At 40.1% G+C, this 19,552-nt stretch overlaps 1 protein-coding gene across 1 annotated transcript in view; it reads right to left on the minus strand.

The window, feature by feature from the left end:
- Window positions 1–19,552, minus strand: part of PDGFRL (platelet derived growth factor receptor like) — a 48,343-nt gene that overhangs the window by 16,341 nt on the left and 12,450 nt on the right. The window contains exon 2 of the mRNA XM_084627583.1: window positions 16,121–16,415. Coding sequence (XP_084483709.1) covers window positions 16,121–16,415 — 295 coding nt within the window. The remainder of the gene's footprint in view (window positions 1–16,120; window positions 16,416–19,552) is intronic.

A 19,552-nucleotide genomic window follows, 5' to 3' on the forward strand; every position in this document is an offset into this window, starting at 1 on the left:
CTAGGTTGACCTAATTTTTAAGTGTAGACTAGGCCTGAATTAAATTCTTTGCATTAAGCCATTGTCAGACACTATAAAGTTCTGTTGTACAGTTCAAGATGTAGTGAAAAACTGATTACAGTTTGTGATTACATAAACATATGAACTGTAAGATATTCAATACTAAACATTTACAGTACAGAGAAGCAATTATGCCAGAGGAACTTTACCTCTGCCAATTAATGCAGACTGCCAAATACAGCTGGAAATCCCAGCCAATCAAAAGAAATAAGGTCACTGTTAATTAATTCATGATACAATGTGTTCTATTTAATCGCCTACAAGCCATCCAGTAATCAATGGAAATTTCCTGGTGAGATGGCCAACATTAAACATGTAATCCTATATCTGCAATAATTAAAGCTTTGAGACTTGTAACATTACTATCAAACAGCAGTGGAATAAATAGGGTTTTTTACTAAATAAACTATAAATGACAACTGAAATATAACTGATTAGAGTTCACAGGACAATCTTTATGTGTGGTCTTCACTTGAATGGATTTTAGAGTTGTGAAAGTCTGAATCAGGATTCAAATATTTGCTATGTTCCACACCATTTGAGCTAAATGTTTTTTATTCAAAATATTCAGGACAGTTTAAAGTAAGGTGACTAAGCTAGGTCAATATGCTGATTCTATAAATTCACCTTATTAAAATCAAGTAATCGTTTTAGTTATGGTGATCTGTGAATGTCACAAACCAAATTTTCAAAACTGCCTCTAAATTTCCCTGTGCATGTTTTTACTCCTGAAGGAATTGTGCACCAAAAAATAAAAATTATGTGCACAATATTTTAAAATTCTGCAAATGTTTTTTTGTCAGTAAATAAATGTGAAGCCACCAGCATGGCAGTGGGAAGCACAAGCCCCTGGCTGCATGGAGGTGGGAGATCACCCTGTAGGCCCCTTCCCCTCTCTCCTAGTCTCCCAGGATAGAGACTTGGTGGTGAGGCTGCACCGGACCCTGACACCAGGACAATGGCTGCTCCAGAAACACCCTGGGGCCCTGCCTCTCTGCGCCACGCACATCAGGTGTGGGGTAAGAGGGTTCTGTGTGGGGCAATCTGGGTGCGGGCAGCTCAGTAGGGGGTCCAGGTGCAGAGGGGATCTGGATGCACAGGGGCTCATTCAGGGGTTCTGAGGCAATGGACTCTGCAGGGGGAGTCTAGGTGAAGGTGTTTGGGGCTCAGCAGGAGGGGGTCTGGGGGGCTCAGCTCAGGGGTCCGGTTGCTGGGAGAATGGGTCTTGGTGGGGTTGGGGTCAAGGTGCAGAGGGGTGGGGCTCATCACGGTGGGGGTTTGATGGGCCTGCTTAAGGGGGAGCCCCGGCTGCTGCTGCTCCTGCTAAGGGAACACAGTGCATGCTGGGCTCCTGCTCCCCACCCCGATTTTTCTATCCCCTTCTCTTCCCTATCTCATCCTCCTTCCTTTCCCCACTGTCCCCTGCCCTCTCCTCTCCCTTCCCTATCTCACCCTCCTTCCTTCCCACCTATCTCCCTCCCCCTTTTACTATGCCCCACTGCAGGCATTCACTGTTGTACAGAAAGTTGGAAGGCTCTCAGCACACAGGAGAGCCAGACTGGCACTAGGACCCAGGAGGCGGCTTCCATATTCAGAGTCAGTGAAGGGAGAAACAGCCTCCTTCAGGGGGGCAGCTCTGTGCTGGCAGAAATGGGGGGAAGGGTGACAGTGGCAGGTGACATTGTTAGCCCCACCACACCCGTTTGGGGGGGGGGAGGGAAGGCAATGCCACCCCAATCTACAACCACAGGCATCCCCAACACACAGCCCAGCACAACTTCCCTTTGCTTCCCCACCATTTTCTGTGGAGAAGCAAAGAAATGGGGGGGGGGGAGGGGAAGAGGAGAAGAGATATAAATTCCATGCACATGCAGTGGTGCAGAATTCCCCCAGGAGTAATGTTTTAGACACCTGCAACACAGAATTGTGCATGCAGATTAGGGAGAAAACAGGAAACAGTCACTCAGTCCTTCTCCTCCAGTGCAAACAGATAGCTAACATTAATGCAGGCATATTGGGAGAAGAATATACACCACTCTTGCTATTTAGTGCAGGCAATAAGTTCCAGCGTTCAAACTCCAGAGCATCTGAAGTGGGGATGGAATTTAACATGAACGGGTGCAACTCCCGGTTAAACTAGGGGGAGTCTGTGGCTGCTTAGAGCTGGGCTGTATTTTACCCTCTGTGTTTTTCTTCCAGGCCAATCAAAAACATCCGACACAATAAAAACATGTAAGGTTTCTTTCCAAGAGCTAGGATTTTACCATGTGCAGGGTCACAATGTAGAGATGAAGAGTACTTTGTCAGCTCTGCTTATAACGGTTGTTTGGGTTGCTCCCCCATACTGGTGGTTTGGATTACAAGAAAAAGTATCAGTAGTATTTCCCAGTGGTGAGGGGAGTCTGGAAGGCTCTGTTCCCAACTCTACCGCTGCCACAATGTGACCTTGGGCAAGTCGTTTAGGGTGGGAGTTTCCAAAGGGAATAGGTACCTAACTCTCTCTGATTTTCAATGGGAATTGGGTGCCTAATTCCACTGATTGCTTTTGAAAATCTCTCTCTAACCAATCTAGAACATAGCAATAATTAATGATGCTTACCCAACTTTGAAAAGAGCTTAGAGACACAGAGCTTAAGGCCAGAAGGGACCACCAGATCATCTAGTCTGACCTTCACCACCATCACAGGCAACCGTCACCACTCACCTGCACACTAAACTCAACAACCAAAATTATACCGAAGTATTACAGCCTACAGAAGACTAAGCTATTACATGCCACAGGTAGAGAATAGGAGGGCCTGAGCTGCACCACAGCCAAAGGCAAAACCTCCTACCTCCACACCACAGCACCCCCTATGTCACTACCAATCCTACAAGGGGGAAGCTCCTTCCCAACTCCACATATGGCAATCAGTTAGACCCTGAGCAGGTGAGCAAGAACCAGCCAGCCAAGCACCAGAGAGAGAGATGCTCTGTGACGTATCAGAGCCCTGGCTTATCCCATCCAGTGTCTCATTTCTAGCTGTGGCCATCTCTGATGTTTCAGAGGAAGGAAACCCAATAAAAAAAACAAAAACAAAAATAAACCACCGCGGAATACATTTGGAGGGGAGCGGGGGAAGGGACCCCTCCAGATGACCAGCTGAAGCCCTGAAGCATTAGAAACACAGGACATAAATCTCAAGATACTGAGATGAAAAGTGCTATAAAGTATGTAAGACTATGGCTATTGTTATTAACAGATCCATGGGGGAGGTGGGGAGGGAAGCAGAGACAGCACAGAGCAGCACTTCTCCTGCTGGTTAGGGGAAACAAAACACAGCCTTTAGTAGGAGCAGGCCTGAAATCAACTGGGGTTTTGCACTGATTTCAGTGGGAGTGAGATCAGCTCCTATGTTTATTATTAGGCCATTTATAAGAACATATATCCTCTCGAATGCTATAAGGGGTACGCGTACACAGCACTAAGGAGCAAGCCTCTCAGCCCTGATTGGCAGACTCAAGCTAGGGGGCTTGCACTAGTGGTCTAAAAATAGCTTTACAGACAGTGTTTGAAGTTGCAGCTCCAGCTGGAGCTTGGGCTCTGAAGCCTATGCCTAGGCTCCAGCCAGAGCCGCAACGTCCAAGTGTTACCTACACAGCTATTTTCAGAGCGCTCCCTAGTCTGCCATCTCTGGCTGGGAGGCTCACTCCAAAATGCTGTGTAGACGTACACATGATGTTAAATCACGGCCAGCGTGGCACTGAAGAGGCTGTCTGTCCACAGCTGGACTGGAAGTTGGTGACCACATGACACACAAGACTGCATGGACATTTAAAGCTAGAAAGGCAGATTCTCCCTTTTATCAGAGCGCCACACTCGAGGGCAACTAGAAGGGCATCAGAGAGCCAGTTATAGCTTCCTGATTCTAGGGGCTGGTCTGTGCTGGCCCCAACATAAAGTAGAGCAGGCTCAGGTGCCTAAGGGAGCCTTTGCCAGTAGAGTTCTGTCACACACCCCTTCCCCACCTCTTACTTTCACCCACACTCCATAGCTGTGGCTCTACATTTAAATTCAGTATTTTCCTCCTGCCCTTTCAACACTGACAAATGCATGGACCATAAAATACTGTATGTGAGGTGTTGTACAGAATTTAGTTTTATTCAGATCTGACAAATGGAAGAATCCATACATAAAGGAATGTAATGGCAGTTCTGTTTCCATGATACAGTCACCCCACATTGCACCCAAGCATCTGGTTTGCATTAGAGGGACTGGCAAGTTAAAAATCATGGTTTTAAAAAGAAATTTTCCGTAGCTGTCACAAGTTACTTTGGATTTTAATAATCTAATTTGATTTTCAGTACTTTGTTAATACTAATCAATACTAATTTGCTGGAGGGGAAAAGGAATTCTTGGACATTAGAAATTGACTAGTCAGTTTCACTTGAGTTTATAGTCAAATTCTAGTTTTTCATTTTCAGGTTCTCAGTTGTGCCATGCTGAAATGTTTGGGTCACAAACGCTTAAAAGGGGAATGTTTCTATGTTAAAAATATGTACAATGGAATTTTAAAAGAAATAATGAAAATATTTAAATAGATTATTTTAAACTATAAGACATTTATATTTGAATATCTGAGGGCAAATTTGACTTGAAAGTGTCCCTTTACAGTCGGTTGGTTGGTTTTCGCTTTAAGTATTTTACATGAGATGTGTATCTATACTAAAATACCCATTAAGAAGAAACATTATCAAGAATGAGGTGTCAAAATATACCTGCTGTAGAATAAGATATTGAAAAGTAGCATCCCCAATTACTAGGAACACCTTAAACAAATCATTAGTCAATAGCAAGATATGTAATGAGTTCTATTATTCACACATCACTAACTAAACTTCTAAAGTCCTGTCCTAGCAAGCATTCACATCAGCGTAAAACCTGAAAAAGTGTTGTTGTTATTGTTGTGCCCATATTCTGCTCAGGAATTTGGAAGGGATATCTCCCACAAACTTAAGAGACAAAAATTCTCCCTCTCTCTTTTTCTTTCATTGCAGAATTTTACAAATGTTAGTAGTTGCAGAAATATTCAAGACTGTGAAAGTGTCTAGTTTCCAAATGCAAAAAAAAAAAAAAAATCACCTCCATCTCATCGTAACAGAAGTGTTCTCATTACAGTGTATTTACAAAGCCTGAAATAAATCTGTAAAATAACTAAGAAGCCATATCCACTATCACTATGACACAATTTTCTTGTTATAATTATATCCTTCTTATAAATCACCTTTGTCTTTTAAAATATTATCCAGGCTGCAGTCTTCCCCTTATCATGATGGTGGGTTGAATGCCTGATAAGAATAGAGTGGAGCCAAAATGTCTGGCTCTTATCCGCACCCCCCTCACTTTTGTATTTTCTGTGGGTGGGTACAATCTCTGATTGCCAAATTTAAATTAGCACAAAACCACATGGTTTCCCTCCTCCCAAGGAACTCCTTATCGTATACAGAAAGGAAATAGAACTCATCTTCAAAGAGAGAGCTCTCCCCCAAGACCTCCCATGCTAAAACACCCTCTTGGCATCAGATCAGGTACTACAATAATATCCTCAAGACTCAAAAAGATTTCAGCTGCTGCCAGCGACTTTGTTTCTATAAACTCAATTCTGGACGGGGCTGACTGCCCTCAAGTCTTTTTGTAGCTACTGGAAGTTGAGGGTAAGAGTACCTTAAGGATCAGGCTCCCTCCAAGAACAATTTTCAGCTTTATTTTTCAGACTCTTATTATTATAGTTTTCCAGCACAGCTGTTTGAACTATTCCCCAAAGACCCATTGTTTCTGCATAGAATTCTGTTTCACATAATGTTTTTGCCAGCCTTAGTGCTTTACTGAGATATGTATCCGGGTACCTCACAATCTTTTTAAATGCATTTTAGCCTCAACAGCCCTGTGTAGTCAGAAAGCCAAGAGTTAGGAGAACCCATGGCACTTTTCACAAGAATAAGGGTATTAAACCTGGTGTCTTGGTAAAATTCCAGTGCAGTCTGTAAATTTATGCACATATATAGCTCTCATCACCATAATAGGAGTGCCCCACAGCACTCTGAAGTAGGGACATATTATCCCCATTTTATAGTTGGAGAACTGAGGCACAGGGTACGTTAAGTGACTTGGCCACATACAAAGTCTGTGGCTCAGGCAGGGCTTGAACCTACATCTCAAGTTCCAGTCCAGACCCTAACCACTAGACCATCCTTACTTTCTTAAGAGAGGGAGTGTGCAAATAAATTCCCTCCACAGGGTCAATAAACTATAGTAATCTTAATTTCAGTTCCATAGCATTGTTCAGTTTTGTATTGTAGTTTTACAAAGCTTCTGTTCACCTCTAATGTGGCTAGGCTTCACTGGTGGCTAAAGTGATCTGACTGCTTTAGTATCCTCCATTAAAAAAAGGTATTATCAATATACAGTAAGTTTTTGTTATGTGATACATTTTATTGGATTTAAGCTGTAATAAATTGCTATGACAAAAAAAACTATTCACTATCAGAGTTATAATTTACCAGGGGACATTGAATTAAGGCCTTTCTCTCTGTGTGGATTAAAGAATAGCAGCAAGGGTAATTACTAGCTAAAAGTATTGTTTGGATAGTTTTAAAAATCCCATATCTGTCAACATTTACAACATAAACAACGAGAAGTCCTTGCATCACCTTAGAGACTAACATTTATTTGGGCATATGCTTTCACCCAAATAAATTTGTTAGTCTCTAAGGTGCCGCAAGGACTCCTACTTGTCTTTGCTGATACAGACTAACACGGATACCACTCTGAAACCATTTACCATAGTGTATCTTAATTATATATCTGCATTTGAGTCAAAGAGAAAGTGATGCTTTCCATTAACCAACATATCAGTCACAGCAACTTCACCTTGCAAAACTGCAGGGAAACTAAGTGGATATATTCGAATTTTATTGACAGTAAAACTACTGAACTAAACATTGATAGGATTGTTGCAAATGAAGGCACTACCTGGAATGGCTACAAGATATCTTCTTATGGTTCCGTACCTCCAACAGCTCACTTATTTTATGCACTGATATATTAACAGGGCTCAAAAGGGTTTGGGATTTTTTTAACCTTTTGCCATTGCATTGGATCTAAGGGCTGCTCTACACACTGGAGTAATGTGTCCTGTGGCGGTGTGATTTTTAAAAGGTACTAACATGTTGTGCACTAATTGGTTAATTTAATCAGCCCTTGCTGGTACACACTATAGGCTCCCTAGTATGCTTTAACCTAGTGCTGTTTCCGAATACTAGGTTAAAGCATGCTAGGGAACCTTCATTGTCCACCACCAGGAGCTACATGGACCAATTAATGCACAACATGGTAAGTGCTTTAAAAATCACACCCCCATAGGGCACATTACCCCATCCCACCATGTAAACAAGCCCTGTCAAGTGTGTGTGTGTGTGTGTGTGTAGTTATTTGTGCCATGTGATTGAACAAAGGGGCCATTTGGTGCCATCAAGTCATGACTGCCATTTATTTACAAGGAATAGTCTTGATAGCAGTCATAGATCACCAAGCAGATGTGCTATTTTTGGTCTCATCCTATCCAAAAATGGGGTACAGGGCCATCCCAAGCCACACCTGGGCAAGTATCAATTGCCAGAACCAGTCCTGCTCAAAGTCTATATGCTTTCTCTTGTGTTTTATTAACTGGACCCTAAAGTCTTTTTGTTGTTAACTTATTCTTGATGCTCCCCCACTCCTCCTGTGAATTCTGGAAATGTTAAGACACCCAAATTATTAATTCATGGAGAAGTAGTGTCTCCTAAGGATAAGAAGTCTATCAAGAAAACTGCTGAAAATAATTGTTTAATGTCAGTAACTTGTGATTAGAGTTCTCTCTTTTCCTTCCTCTTGCATTTTTCTTTTTTCATTAATAATTGGTTCAGTTTCATCCCTGAAAAAACTATCACAGATTAATAATGATTACTCCTTGTGCAAAGATATTCCTTTACTTCTAATGAGGCTGTTACATCTAGAAATTGTGTCCTGGAAAAGTGATACTATTTTTGCTACTCATGAATAATAGCGAGCATTTCTCCACATGGAATATTCTGTTTTAAAATGCAATAGAAAGAATTTGTTTTTAAAATAAGGGAATGCTTAGGACAGCAAATCTGCTTTCACATTCTATTTAGAACAAACAAAAACACTGAGTTTGTTTTACATCTGTGCCTGCTAGCATTACAGCAAAAAGTTTGGGAGATTTAGCTGAAGATATTCTTAGAGATAGTAAAAATGCATACCACCATAACATTTTTAGTTTACACTTTTCCACCAACTTATCAAAGATAATTACAGCCCTACCACATTCACGGCCATGAAAAACACGTCACGGATCGTGAAATCTGGTCTGCCACCATGAAATCTGATCTTTTGTGTGCTTTTATCCTACACTATTCAGATTTCATGGGGGAGACCAGCTTCAAATTGTTGGCCCTGACCCAAAAGGGAGTTCCAGGAGGGTTGCAAGGTTATTTTAAGGGGTGTCACAATATTGCCACATTAACTTCTGCGCTGCCTTCAGAGCTGGACAGCCAGAGAGCGGCAGCTGTTGGCCAGGTACCCAGCTCTGAAGGCAGTGCCCTGCCAGCGGCAGTGCAGAAGTAAAGGTAGCAGTACCGCAACGCCCCTACAATAACTTTTTGACCCCCACCCCTCCAACTCCCTTTTGAGTCAGGACCCCCACAATTACAATACCAAGAAACTTCAGATTTAAAGTGCTGAAATCATGAAAGTTACTATTTTTAAAATCCTGTGACCATGAAATTGACCAAAATGGACCGTGAATTTGGTAGGGCCGTAATTATAATACTGCAGTACAAGATTTCTGCATGAGAAAGTACTTCTAGTATTTAAATGTCCATATATTAGCTATAATCAATCTACTGTTCTAAAATGCACTGCTAGGAGGTATGTATCAAACTTTTCTAGCTGAAAGGAATACAGCGGATTTGCATCTTACGCGGGGGTTAGGTTCTAAAGTCATCGCGTAAGGCGAAAATCGCATATAGTCAAAATTACTCTTGAAAATCCCTTAAATCGCCCATAAAGTACAGTATACTGTACATGATTTTGTGTATACAACCCTGTACAGTAATATGTATAAATGTATAATGTATCCAGTAACATACAGTATATAATAAAGAGTACATATGCAAAATATAAATTTTACAGCCCTGTATTTTTAATTACAGGGGGTCATCAGGGCTTGATGTCGATCCAGGAGACGGAGGTAACAGAGAGAGAGTCATAGACAAAGTGGTTGGCTCTGGTTCAGCTCGAGAAGTTGATTGCGTAGGCTCATCTGCTGCTGGTTATTTTTCCTTGAAAAACATGATCGGCAACTGTTGCTGTTGTCTCTTGAGCTGCTCAAACATTTCCTGATATGGTCTCAAATCATCCGTAATACTACTTGTGATTTTGAGGCTTCGTTCCATAGAGGGATAGTATTCAGAAATTAAATCATTCAAGTGTTTCGCTGCTTGGAGCACTTCAGCAAATTTATGAAGATTCCAACTTGCTGGCTCTTCCTGTTCGTCATGATCATCTTAGTCTTCTGTAGACTATCTTATCAGTTCCTCTAACTCTTCGTTAGTCAATGTTTCTCTATGGCTCTCAATTAATTCTTCAATTTCTTCCTCAAGGATATTGATGAAGCCATCACCACCCACTTGCCTGGCCACCTGAACAATGCGTTTCACTTCTTTGTCAATGGTCAGGAAACCCTTAAAATCATTCACACATTCTTTCCATAGGTTTCGCCAACATGCATTAACTGTTTCAGGCTTGATTGCATCCATTGCCTGTTTAATATAAGTGATGCAATCAGCAATGTTGAAAGACTTCCAACACTCCATCACATTAAGATTGGGATCAGCATCCATAGCGCTATATATCCGTGAGAACACAAGCCTCGCGTACGTGGCCTTGAAACAGCAAATCATGCCTTGGTCGAGAGGTTGGAGGTGGTATGGGGGGGGGGAGAAAGACGACTTCAACGTCGTTATGCGCAAACCCGAATACCGCAGGGTGGCCCGGAGCATTGTCTACGATCAGCAACACTCTGAAGTCAAGTCCTTTCTCTTCGAGGTACCGCTTGACCTCTGGAATGAAACACTTGTGGAACCAATCCAGAAATAATGCTGCCATCACCCAAGCCTTGTTATTTGATTGCCAGAACACAGGCAAGAGATTTTTGTTCTTGCCTTTTAGGGCACGGGGATTTGCAGCCCTGTAGAGCAAGCCTGGCTTTATTAAATGCCCAGCCACATTGCCACAAAACAAGACAGTCACACAGTCTTAAGACCCCGGCTTCAAAGCAGCTCGTCTTTCTGATTTCAAAGTGTAAGTGCGGTTGGGCATTTTTTTCCAGAAGAGCCCCCTCTCGTCAGCTTTAAAAACTTGTTCCTGAAGATAGCCCTTTTCTTCTATTATTTTCTTTAATTGTTCAGGGTAGGCTTTTGCAGCCTCTTCATTGGCAGGTGCAGCTTCACCAGCAGTGAACAGATCCTCCAGCATTGGAACAGATCACTGTTTCTTCAGTTGAGCATCAGATGAAGTAGTTGGCTTGCGTTTAGGGGCCATGTTGTATGAAAAATACGTACAGCATCTTTAAACACTAGAATCACACTCAGTGCGGCGAGATGCTCACACTATGTGAGGCATGCGGGAACTGAGACTGCCTGAGGGAACAGTAGATTCACGTCTTTCATCTCACACTCACTCCAGGGCATACGCTCATTGTGTGGAATGGTGGGCGGAATCGCCCACACTATTTACAGGTATCTTGTTATTTTTCTTTTGCCGAGCGCGTATAGTTGAATTTGCGTAAGTTAAGTGTATGTATGATGCAACTCATTTGTAAACTGTTTACAGCTAAGTAGTTGATTCTGAAAAACCAGCCTGAATATTTCACTAAATGCTTTAGATGATCTTTTAAAAAAAGAAATAAATAACATTTCAGTATAGACCTTTTAAGCAATCCAATGCTTCAAAGGAAGAGGGAAGGTGAAAAGTACCCAGTCAGAGCCCGTCTGAACAATTTGGTCAGCTACATAAATTCTGAATTTATTTATTTTTTTATGACCATGAAAATTAGTTCCTTTGTTCTACCGTGTTTCAGATTCAGCTGCACCCATCCAATCAAGTTTCTAAAAGATCTGGAAACAAACCTAACCTGATCTGCAGATAGAGTCAGGTATTTTGACATCTAAATGATCTAGACTGTGTCAGCAAATAATTGCACCTGCATGAAAATTGAGGCTTAGTTAAGGTTGTGTTGAAAATCAGACCCTTTACATTATTACTTTATTTATTCTTAACTCACTCCGGCAAAAGACACTGATCTTACAGCTGACATCTGCCACCTTCTGGACAAAGATGCTATAGCTTTATTAACTACAAAAGAAAATACACTAATTGTCTAAATGACAGCCAGCAGTCCTGTTGAGGAACAGTAAAATTTGAAAGCAGCAGGTTTTCCTGACTATAGTGTCTTCATAGAAGTAGGCTTGCCGCTGTAATTTCCTACAGTAAAAAATCCAGTATTAACTCTAAAAATGGTATTATTTGTCTGTAAGTAGAGTTCTCTGAATGTACAGGTTTCAGAGTAGCAGCCGTGTTAGTCTGTATCCGCGAAAAGAAAAGGAGGACTTGTGGCACCTTAGAGACTAGAATCATAGAATATCAGGGTTGGAAGGGACCTCAGGAGGTCATCTAGTCCAACCCCCTGCTCAAAGCAGGACCAAGCCCCAATTTTTGCCCCAGATCCCTAAATGGCCCCCTCAAGGATTGAACTCACAACCCTGGGTTTAGCAGGCCAATGCTCAAACCACTGAGCTAACCAATTTATTTGAGCATAAGCTTTCGTGAGCTACAGCTCACTTCATCGGATGCATTATATAAATCTCCCCACTGTATTTTCTACTGAATGCATCCGATGAAGTGAGCTGTAGCTCACGAAAGCTCATGCTCAAATAAATTTGTTAGTCTCTAAGGTGCCACAAGTCCTCCATTTCTTTTTTCTGAATACACTGTCTCCACCAATCTACACACTAGAAGTTAAAGCAACTAACAGTCATTAGAGAGCATAAAGAAAGTATGTAGCCTTCATAAGCCCCTGACTGCTTTCCTGGAAAAGACAAGCAGGGATGGAAGGAAGGAGAGTGTACATCTACAGAAGCAATATATTTTTTCACTATTTCTGAGAGCTGGGAAGGGCAATAAACCTGTAGGTTGGGTACACTTTTTTCTTCCTTTATATATTTTCCTCCAATATTTCCACTTTTGGAAACTACTGAGCAGGAATCACTTTGAAGATAAACCAATCATGTCTGTTTAAAGAGACTGCCTTATCCAGCAAGCTCTGTCAACTTAGCCTCTGGGTTTAAAACAGTAACTCTGGGTAAAAATGTGAAGCGAAAGCCAAGTGGCACAGCAGTATAAAGTATACTGCAGAAAATAATAATGCACTGGCAGGGAAATTAATTGGATGATGAAAATGTCTTTTCCATCTTTAACTTTTATGATCTCTGCAAAACTCATTAATAAGAATTAGAGGCAAACATTTCTTGGAAGCCACTAGAACTCGTGTGTAATAACTCTTCTGGGGGAGGCAATTTAACTTTTGTGACATGGTTTGATACATCCTTGAGTTCATTTAGGAAGATGCTGTTTGGAAATGGTCTCTCTTTTTGGACCCTTCCCCCAACACCAGAAAAACACCACTACTGCAAAAAACCCAAGGTTTTATTTTTTATTAAATTGCTTTTTGGGTAAACACACCTCTCCTTATATTCAAGCAATGAAGGCAGCATGACCCTTTGAAAACTAGATCCTGCTGAATATCTGAAACTGCTTTATGAAGAAAATTAAAAGGTTGAAGGACCATCTTATCCTCATGGAAAACTAAAGAACAGATTCACCGATTTTTCAGGCCAGAAGAGACTATTATGATAAACTAGTTTAATTTCCTGCATAATAGAAGTAATACAATTTCACCCAGTGTTTCCTGCATTACATCCAACAACTTGTGGCGAATTAAGTCATATCTGTGAGAAAAACATACAACCTTGATTTAAAGAGTCCAAAGTGATGGAGAATTTACCACATCCCTTGATAAGCTATTCCAATAGTTGATAACCCTCACTGTTAAAAGTATGCCTTATTTCCAGTTTGAACTTTGCCATCTTCAACTTCCAGCCACTAGATCTTGTTATGTCTTTGTACAAGAAAGCTCTTAAAAATCTAGCAAAAAGGCATCTTCTACTTGCTCAGTAATTATGAACTGTGATCAAGACAGCTCTTAAAATCTTCAGTTTGAAAAACTAAACATATTGAGTTCCTTCTGTCTCTCACTGTAAGATATGTTTACATGACCTTTAATCATTCTTGTAGCTCTTCTCTGAACCGTCTCCCTTCTTTTCAACATCCATACTGAAGAGCATTAGACTTCAGGACCTGAAACACTTCTCTTTGTTGTAACTTTGGGGAATGGCAAACACATAGCATTTTTGTTGGAAAGCTATGTTTTCAATATTTAAACATCTTAATTCATTATAATCTAAACAAAAAAGTGAGAGGCGTGGGGAACTTCCAAATTCAAGCTATGGTATAAAAGATGAACTCATTTAACACTCTTAAATGGAAATGTAAACTCAGGATTCCACTAGCTGAAAAATAAACACACTGGTAGCAGACACTTTCTGGCAGAGGTAATTGCCACCAAAAGCCTATCTTGAATTAAAGGAAGTAAAATAAATTCTCATTTATCGGTTTAAATGGATGTTACTAAAGGTTAAATTCAGATCTCAAGAATGGATAGGAACCTGACAGCAGGAAAAAGATTAAAGAGGTCTTTGGAAAAAATGCTTTACCAGCAGGTGAATAAATATTGATTTACTGTCTACTGTATCAAGGAAGCACCTAACTGCTACAAAATATAATTTATAAACCATTTGAAAGATTATATTTGATTAATTAAATTAATGTAACCAAAGACAAAAAAGACTGCATAAAACTGTAGCTGGTAGACAGAAAAGAAGAATAAGCTTTATTCCTAACTCAAATGGAAAATATTTCATTTTTACATTATGACTCCAATTCTATTTTCATTGAAGCCAACAGCTAAATTCCCACTGACTTCAATGGGACCAGGTGTGGGCCCTGTATCTGTCCCTAGTTAAAGGTTTAGAAGACTAAGGAATGTAATGGACTTCCTCTGAAAGGTAGATGAGGCCCAGAAACCAGGTTTCTATCCATCTAGTTCTTATCTTTTTGGAAGCAAATATCAGGTTTCAAAAGGAAGAACATAAAGAGAACAGAGGAGAGGAAAGAAAATGTGTCAGTGGGGAGAGGCATGGAAAGGTATTAGTATTTTAGTCTAGAAAATATTTAGAAAAATCAAAATACATTTCAACTTAAGTTTTTTTTAAGTCCCTTGATTCGTTGGTTGGTTGGTTGGTTTAGGGCTTTGGGAAACGTACAATATTTCATTAACAATTTAATATGTTTGGGAACCAGTGTTTCTCACTTTAGTCATACCTGCATGTTCTGGTCAATTTCATTTAGTCACCTGACTCTTCAGAAATATTTTACAATTTTTCAGTCAATAATAGTTGTGAGATTCCCCCACACAGCTTCTCTCATCCTCCAGTGATGAGGCACCTTCTTAGCTGGTATAAACTGTGATAACACCACTGAAGTCAATTTACACCAGCTGAGGATCTACCCCATGGCATTAAGGGTCGGAGTTCTCTCCAATACAATCCAACTTCCACATTCTGTGGAATAATGATTGTCTGTTACCCTTGACACATCCCAAACTTGGCACATAAAAGTTGCCCACTAAAGTTTGTAATCTTACTGGTGGGCTTACTTTTCATGTAAACAGGACCCTCAATATTTCTTTCCCAGATCACAACTCTAACCTTCTATAGATCTACACTCCATACTCATTTTCTGAAAATGCAGACAAATGGCCAAATCTAGGACAATCCCAAATTCTGCAGACTCTCCCCACCTACACCCATGAATTTTATCATTGATCCCTCAAACCTATGTCCCACTCCTTCTCGGTCACCCATGTGTTGCATACTGTTAAATATATTTCTGATTTAATTCAAACTTTAAAACACTAATACTTATCACTCATCAAATCTCTCTCTCTCTCTAACATCTATTGTCACATGTGGCTACCCACCTCCATCTCTGCATATTATTAAACAATCATCACATTCCATATTAAAAATAAATAAATTAACTACAGACAAATAAACAGCCATACGTACTATTGCCGAAAGCAAGCACCCAAAGCAACCCCAAATGGACTGAAAATATTTTTGCTCTGCTGCAGTTCTACTCTTCCTTTATTAGAAAATCATTTTAGTTAAGCTATTTTTTTTCCCAGTCCTTTAAGACAGGTATCACTGAAGTATGTGTTGCTGACATGAATCAATAAATCCTTAAGGGCCAAATTCTGCAGTCATTGTACACTCACTTAAAGTTCCCACTAAGACAATGGGAGTTTTGCCTAAATAAGGAGTAAAGACTGCCGAATTTTGCCATATTAAAGCAGGTATTGGTAAATATATGGTCATGTACGTAGGCAAGCATTAGCAACCAGCAGTGATAGGGCCAGATAGTGTGTGATGAGACCCTAAGTATGTTTCTCCATAAAACTCTGCTAATGCTTCTTTGATCCAACATGCTTTTTTTGTTAATAGCAGCACTGGCTATGGAAATTAAAGTCACAGAAGGGAGAAGAAATCTACATAGACCTAAAAATATTGCCTGCTTATGCAAATAATTATTTTCCAATACAGTAAATTGGTTTAATTACAGGAGAATTTTTTTCTACTCGTGCCAGGTTCCTATCTTTTATGATTATCAAAAAGATATATTCCTTTCAAGGTGAAATATCCTGACCATAAAAACTTAATATAAAAATGTGTTTCAACTGGAAAATAAAAGTTTCTAGCTTCTTTCAAATGAAAGGAAACTTACCTGAGCCTGGAGTCTTTAAAGGTGTCTAGGTATGAAGGATAACTCCACCCAATTTTATTCCCTTTACATCGTAGTTCTATGCTCTGCCCTGCAGGCAGACTCAAAGTGGCAGCAGGTTTCTGGAAGCGGCCTTTATCCATCACTTGGATCATTATGGACTGGGATTTTGTGGATGAGTCACTGGATTCTCTCTCCTTTAATTTAGGGAGTTTGGGCTTCATTTTTTTGTTGGCAGGTTTAATTTTGTTTTCTCCTGGTTCCTTTGGACGTTTACTCTTTGCAGGTTGTCCGGTAACTAATAAAAATGTGAAGAAAAAAGCAATGTGTTAATGATGATTTTCAAAAAGCAAAAAATTATACAGTATAATTATCTTTGAAAGGTTTCTTCTCTGCTAGTGTCTATAATAACTACAATCTTTATGTAAAATTAGTTTTCCCTCCTGGAAGCTCACCTTGATCAGCCTTCATACAAGGAAGACATAGAAAAATTGACTGGGGTTATAAATGTCCATATGAGTTTGGAATTCTAAGTATTAAACCACCCAATGTCACATGTTCCAGAAAAATACAGACTGCTCTTAATGTTTACGAAAATCTGTCTCTGTGTGTAACACAGTTAATAGGAATAGACAAATAAATGAAAAATATCAGAACTCAGTGTAACATGGGAACAAACACCTTTGTCTCAATAATTTCAGTCAAAACAGTCAGTTCCATCATGCACTTTCAATTCACCACATGACTAAGTAAACTTTACATCTTAAAATATGTCGTCATATGGGGCCATCCACTCCTACACCTCTGTATAATTCTGTAGACAATGTGTTAAAAGAATGGGGCCACATAACAAATATCAGGAAGTTTACAGATCACTGCTGATTTTTCAGTGCATTTGTTAAATGGTGTGGGTTTCTTTATAGTGATAATATATTTGACATTTAGAAATCTCTAAGGCAACAGCTAGATTTTTCAATAATAGCCATCAATTCTGGGTGCCCTACTGGAAATTCTTAGGGCTTGATAGAGAACCTAACACCTTCAGTTCCTATTAACTTCAACTGGAGTTGTGTGTGCTCAGACTTTCTAAAAATACGGTGTCTCAAATTGAAGCTCCCAAAATTAGTGGCCAATTTTTAAAATGTTCACTTTCAAGAACACTTCTGGACCAAGGATGTCTGGCCAGTAAATATTCATCTAATGAAACAAACAAAAACTTGAACCATAAGCAAAGTCAGTAGAAGTGCAGCAGCAAGGCAAGTCAGTGAAAAAAAAACTGGTACTGCCTTTGCTACCTTCAAATCCCTTCCAAAAACTCCTTCTGCCACAGCGCTTAAATGAAGTGGAGATAGATTATTAAACCAACCAAAGCCATAACAATCACAAAGAGGGGTACATGCCTTCCAGCTTCAATCTTGCAAAAATGGCACTACTCACACAAGTTATTCCGAAGTTATTCTGAAGGAACTCAAATGTGAAACTGCAGGACTACTAACTGTCATCTGTAACCTATCATTTAAATCAGCTTCTATATCTAATGACTGGAGGATAACTAATGTGATGCCAATTTTTAAAAAGGGCTCCAGAAGTGACCCTGGCAACTACACTTCAGTACTGGGCAAACTGGCTGAAACTATCGTAAAGAACAAAATTGTCAGACACACAGATGAACATAATTTGCTGGAAAATAATAAACATGGTTTTTGTAAAGAGAAATCATGCCTCACCAATCTACTAGAATTCTTTGAGGGGGGTCAACAAGCATGCGAACAAAGGAGATCCAGTGGATATAGTGTATTTAGATTTTCAGAAAGCCTTTGACAAGGTCCCTCACCAAAGGCTCTTAAGCAAAATAAGCAGTTATGGGATAAGAGGGAAGGTTCTCTCATGGATTGGTAACTTATTAAAAGATAGGAAACTGAAACAAAGGGTAGGAATAAATGGTTAGTTTTCAGAATGGAGAGAGGTAAATAGTGGTGTCCCCCAGGGATCTGTACTGGGCCCAGTGGCAGATGAAATTTAATGTTGACAAATGCAAAGTAATACACATTGGAAAACATAATCCTAACTATACATATACAATGATGGGGTCTATTAGCTGTTACCACTCAAGAAAGAGATCTTGAAGTCATTGTGGATAGTTCTCTGAAATCATCCACTCAATGTGCAGTGGCAGTCAAAACAGCAAACAGAATGTTGGGAATCATCAAGAATGGGATAGATAATAAGACAGAAAATATGACATTGCCTCTATATAAATCCATGGTATGTCCACACCTTGAATACTGCGTGCAGATGTGGTCGCCCCATCTCAAAAAAGATCTATTGGAATTGGAAAAGTTTCAGAAAAGGGCAACAAAAATTATTAGGGGTGTAGAACAGCTTCCATATGAGGAGAGATTAATAAGACTGGGACTTTTCAGCTTGGAAAAGGGGTGTCTAAGGGGGGATATGATAGAGGTCTACAAAATCATGAGTGGAACAGAGAAAGTAAATAAGGAAGTGTTATTTACTCCTCATAATACAGGAACAAGAGGTCACCAAATGAAATTAATAGGTAGCAGGTTTAAAACAAACACAAGAAAGTATTTTTTCACGCAACACACTGTCAACCTCTGAAACTCCTTGCCAGACGGTATTGTGAAGGCCAATACTATAACAGGGTTCAAAAGGGAGCAAGAGAGAGTCATGGAAGATAGCCATTGATGGACCTATAAGCCAGGATGGGCAGGAATGGTGTCCCTGGCCCCTGTTTGCTAGAAGCTGGGATTGGCTGACAGGTCATGGATCACTTGATGATAACCTGTCTGTTCATTCCCTTTGGAGCACCTGCCATTGGCCACTGTCAGGGGACAGGATACTGGGCTTTGTTGACCTTTGGTCTGACCCAGTATGGCTGTTCTTATGTTATTCTGTACATAAATGCTTGCAGGATTGGGCCTTAATTGAGCAACCACATGATTTTATTGTCACTTCGTCAGTTAGTCATGAAACTAACTTTTAATGGCATGTTCAGTTTCGGTTCTGATCCTGCAAACACATGAGTAACTGAATAAGACACTCTCATGAACAAAGTCACTCACATGTGGAAGTGTTCTTGGAAGCAGGCCTTCAGTTTGCATGCTTTTCAGTACATGAACCATGTTTTTACTTCTCTCAAGAATGATGCACTATTAATCCATTTTGCTTTCTGCTTAGATTTAACCTCCCCTCTGCACTTATAAGTGTCTTTTTTCTCTGTCAATAAATAATGCATGATAGTCACACTACTTGTACTAACATTGTGACAAATACTATGCCAACAGGAATCTTTTGGGAGAGGTGCTTGGTGATTAGACACAACAGTTGTGAAGGCTGGGGGCTTCATTTTTAAGGTCTTATCAACATGGGGAGGTTAATTCAGTTTTACTATAGATTGTTCTCATTAAATTGCCT

Source organism: Lepidochelys olivacea (genome assembly GCF_965140295.1).
Source record: "Lepidochelys olivacea isolate rLepOli2 genome assembly, chromosome: 4".
Lineage (NCBI taxonomy): Eukaryota > Metazoa > Chordata > Testudines > Cheloniidae > Lepidochelys > Lepidochelys olivacea.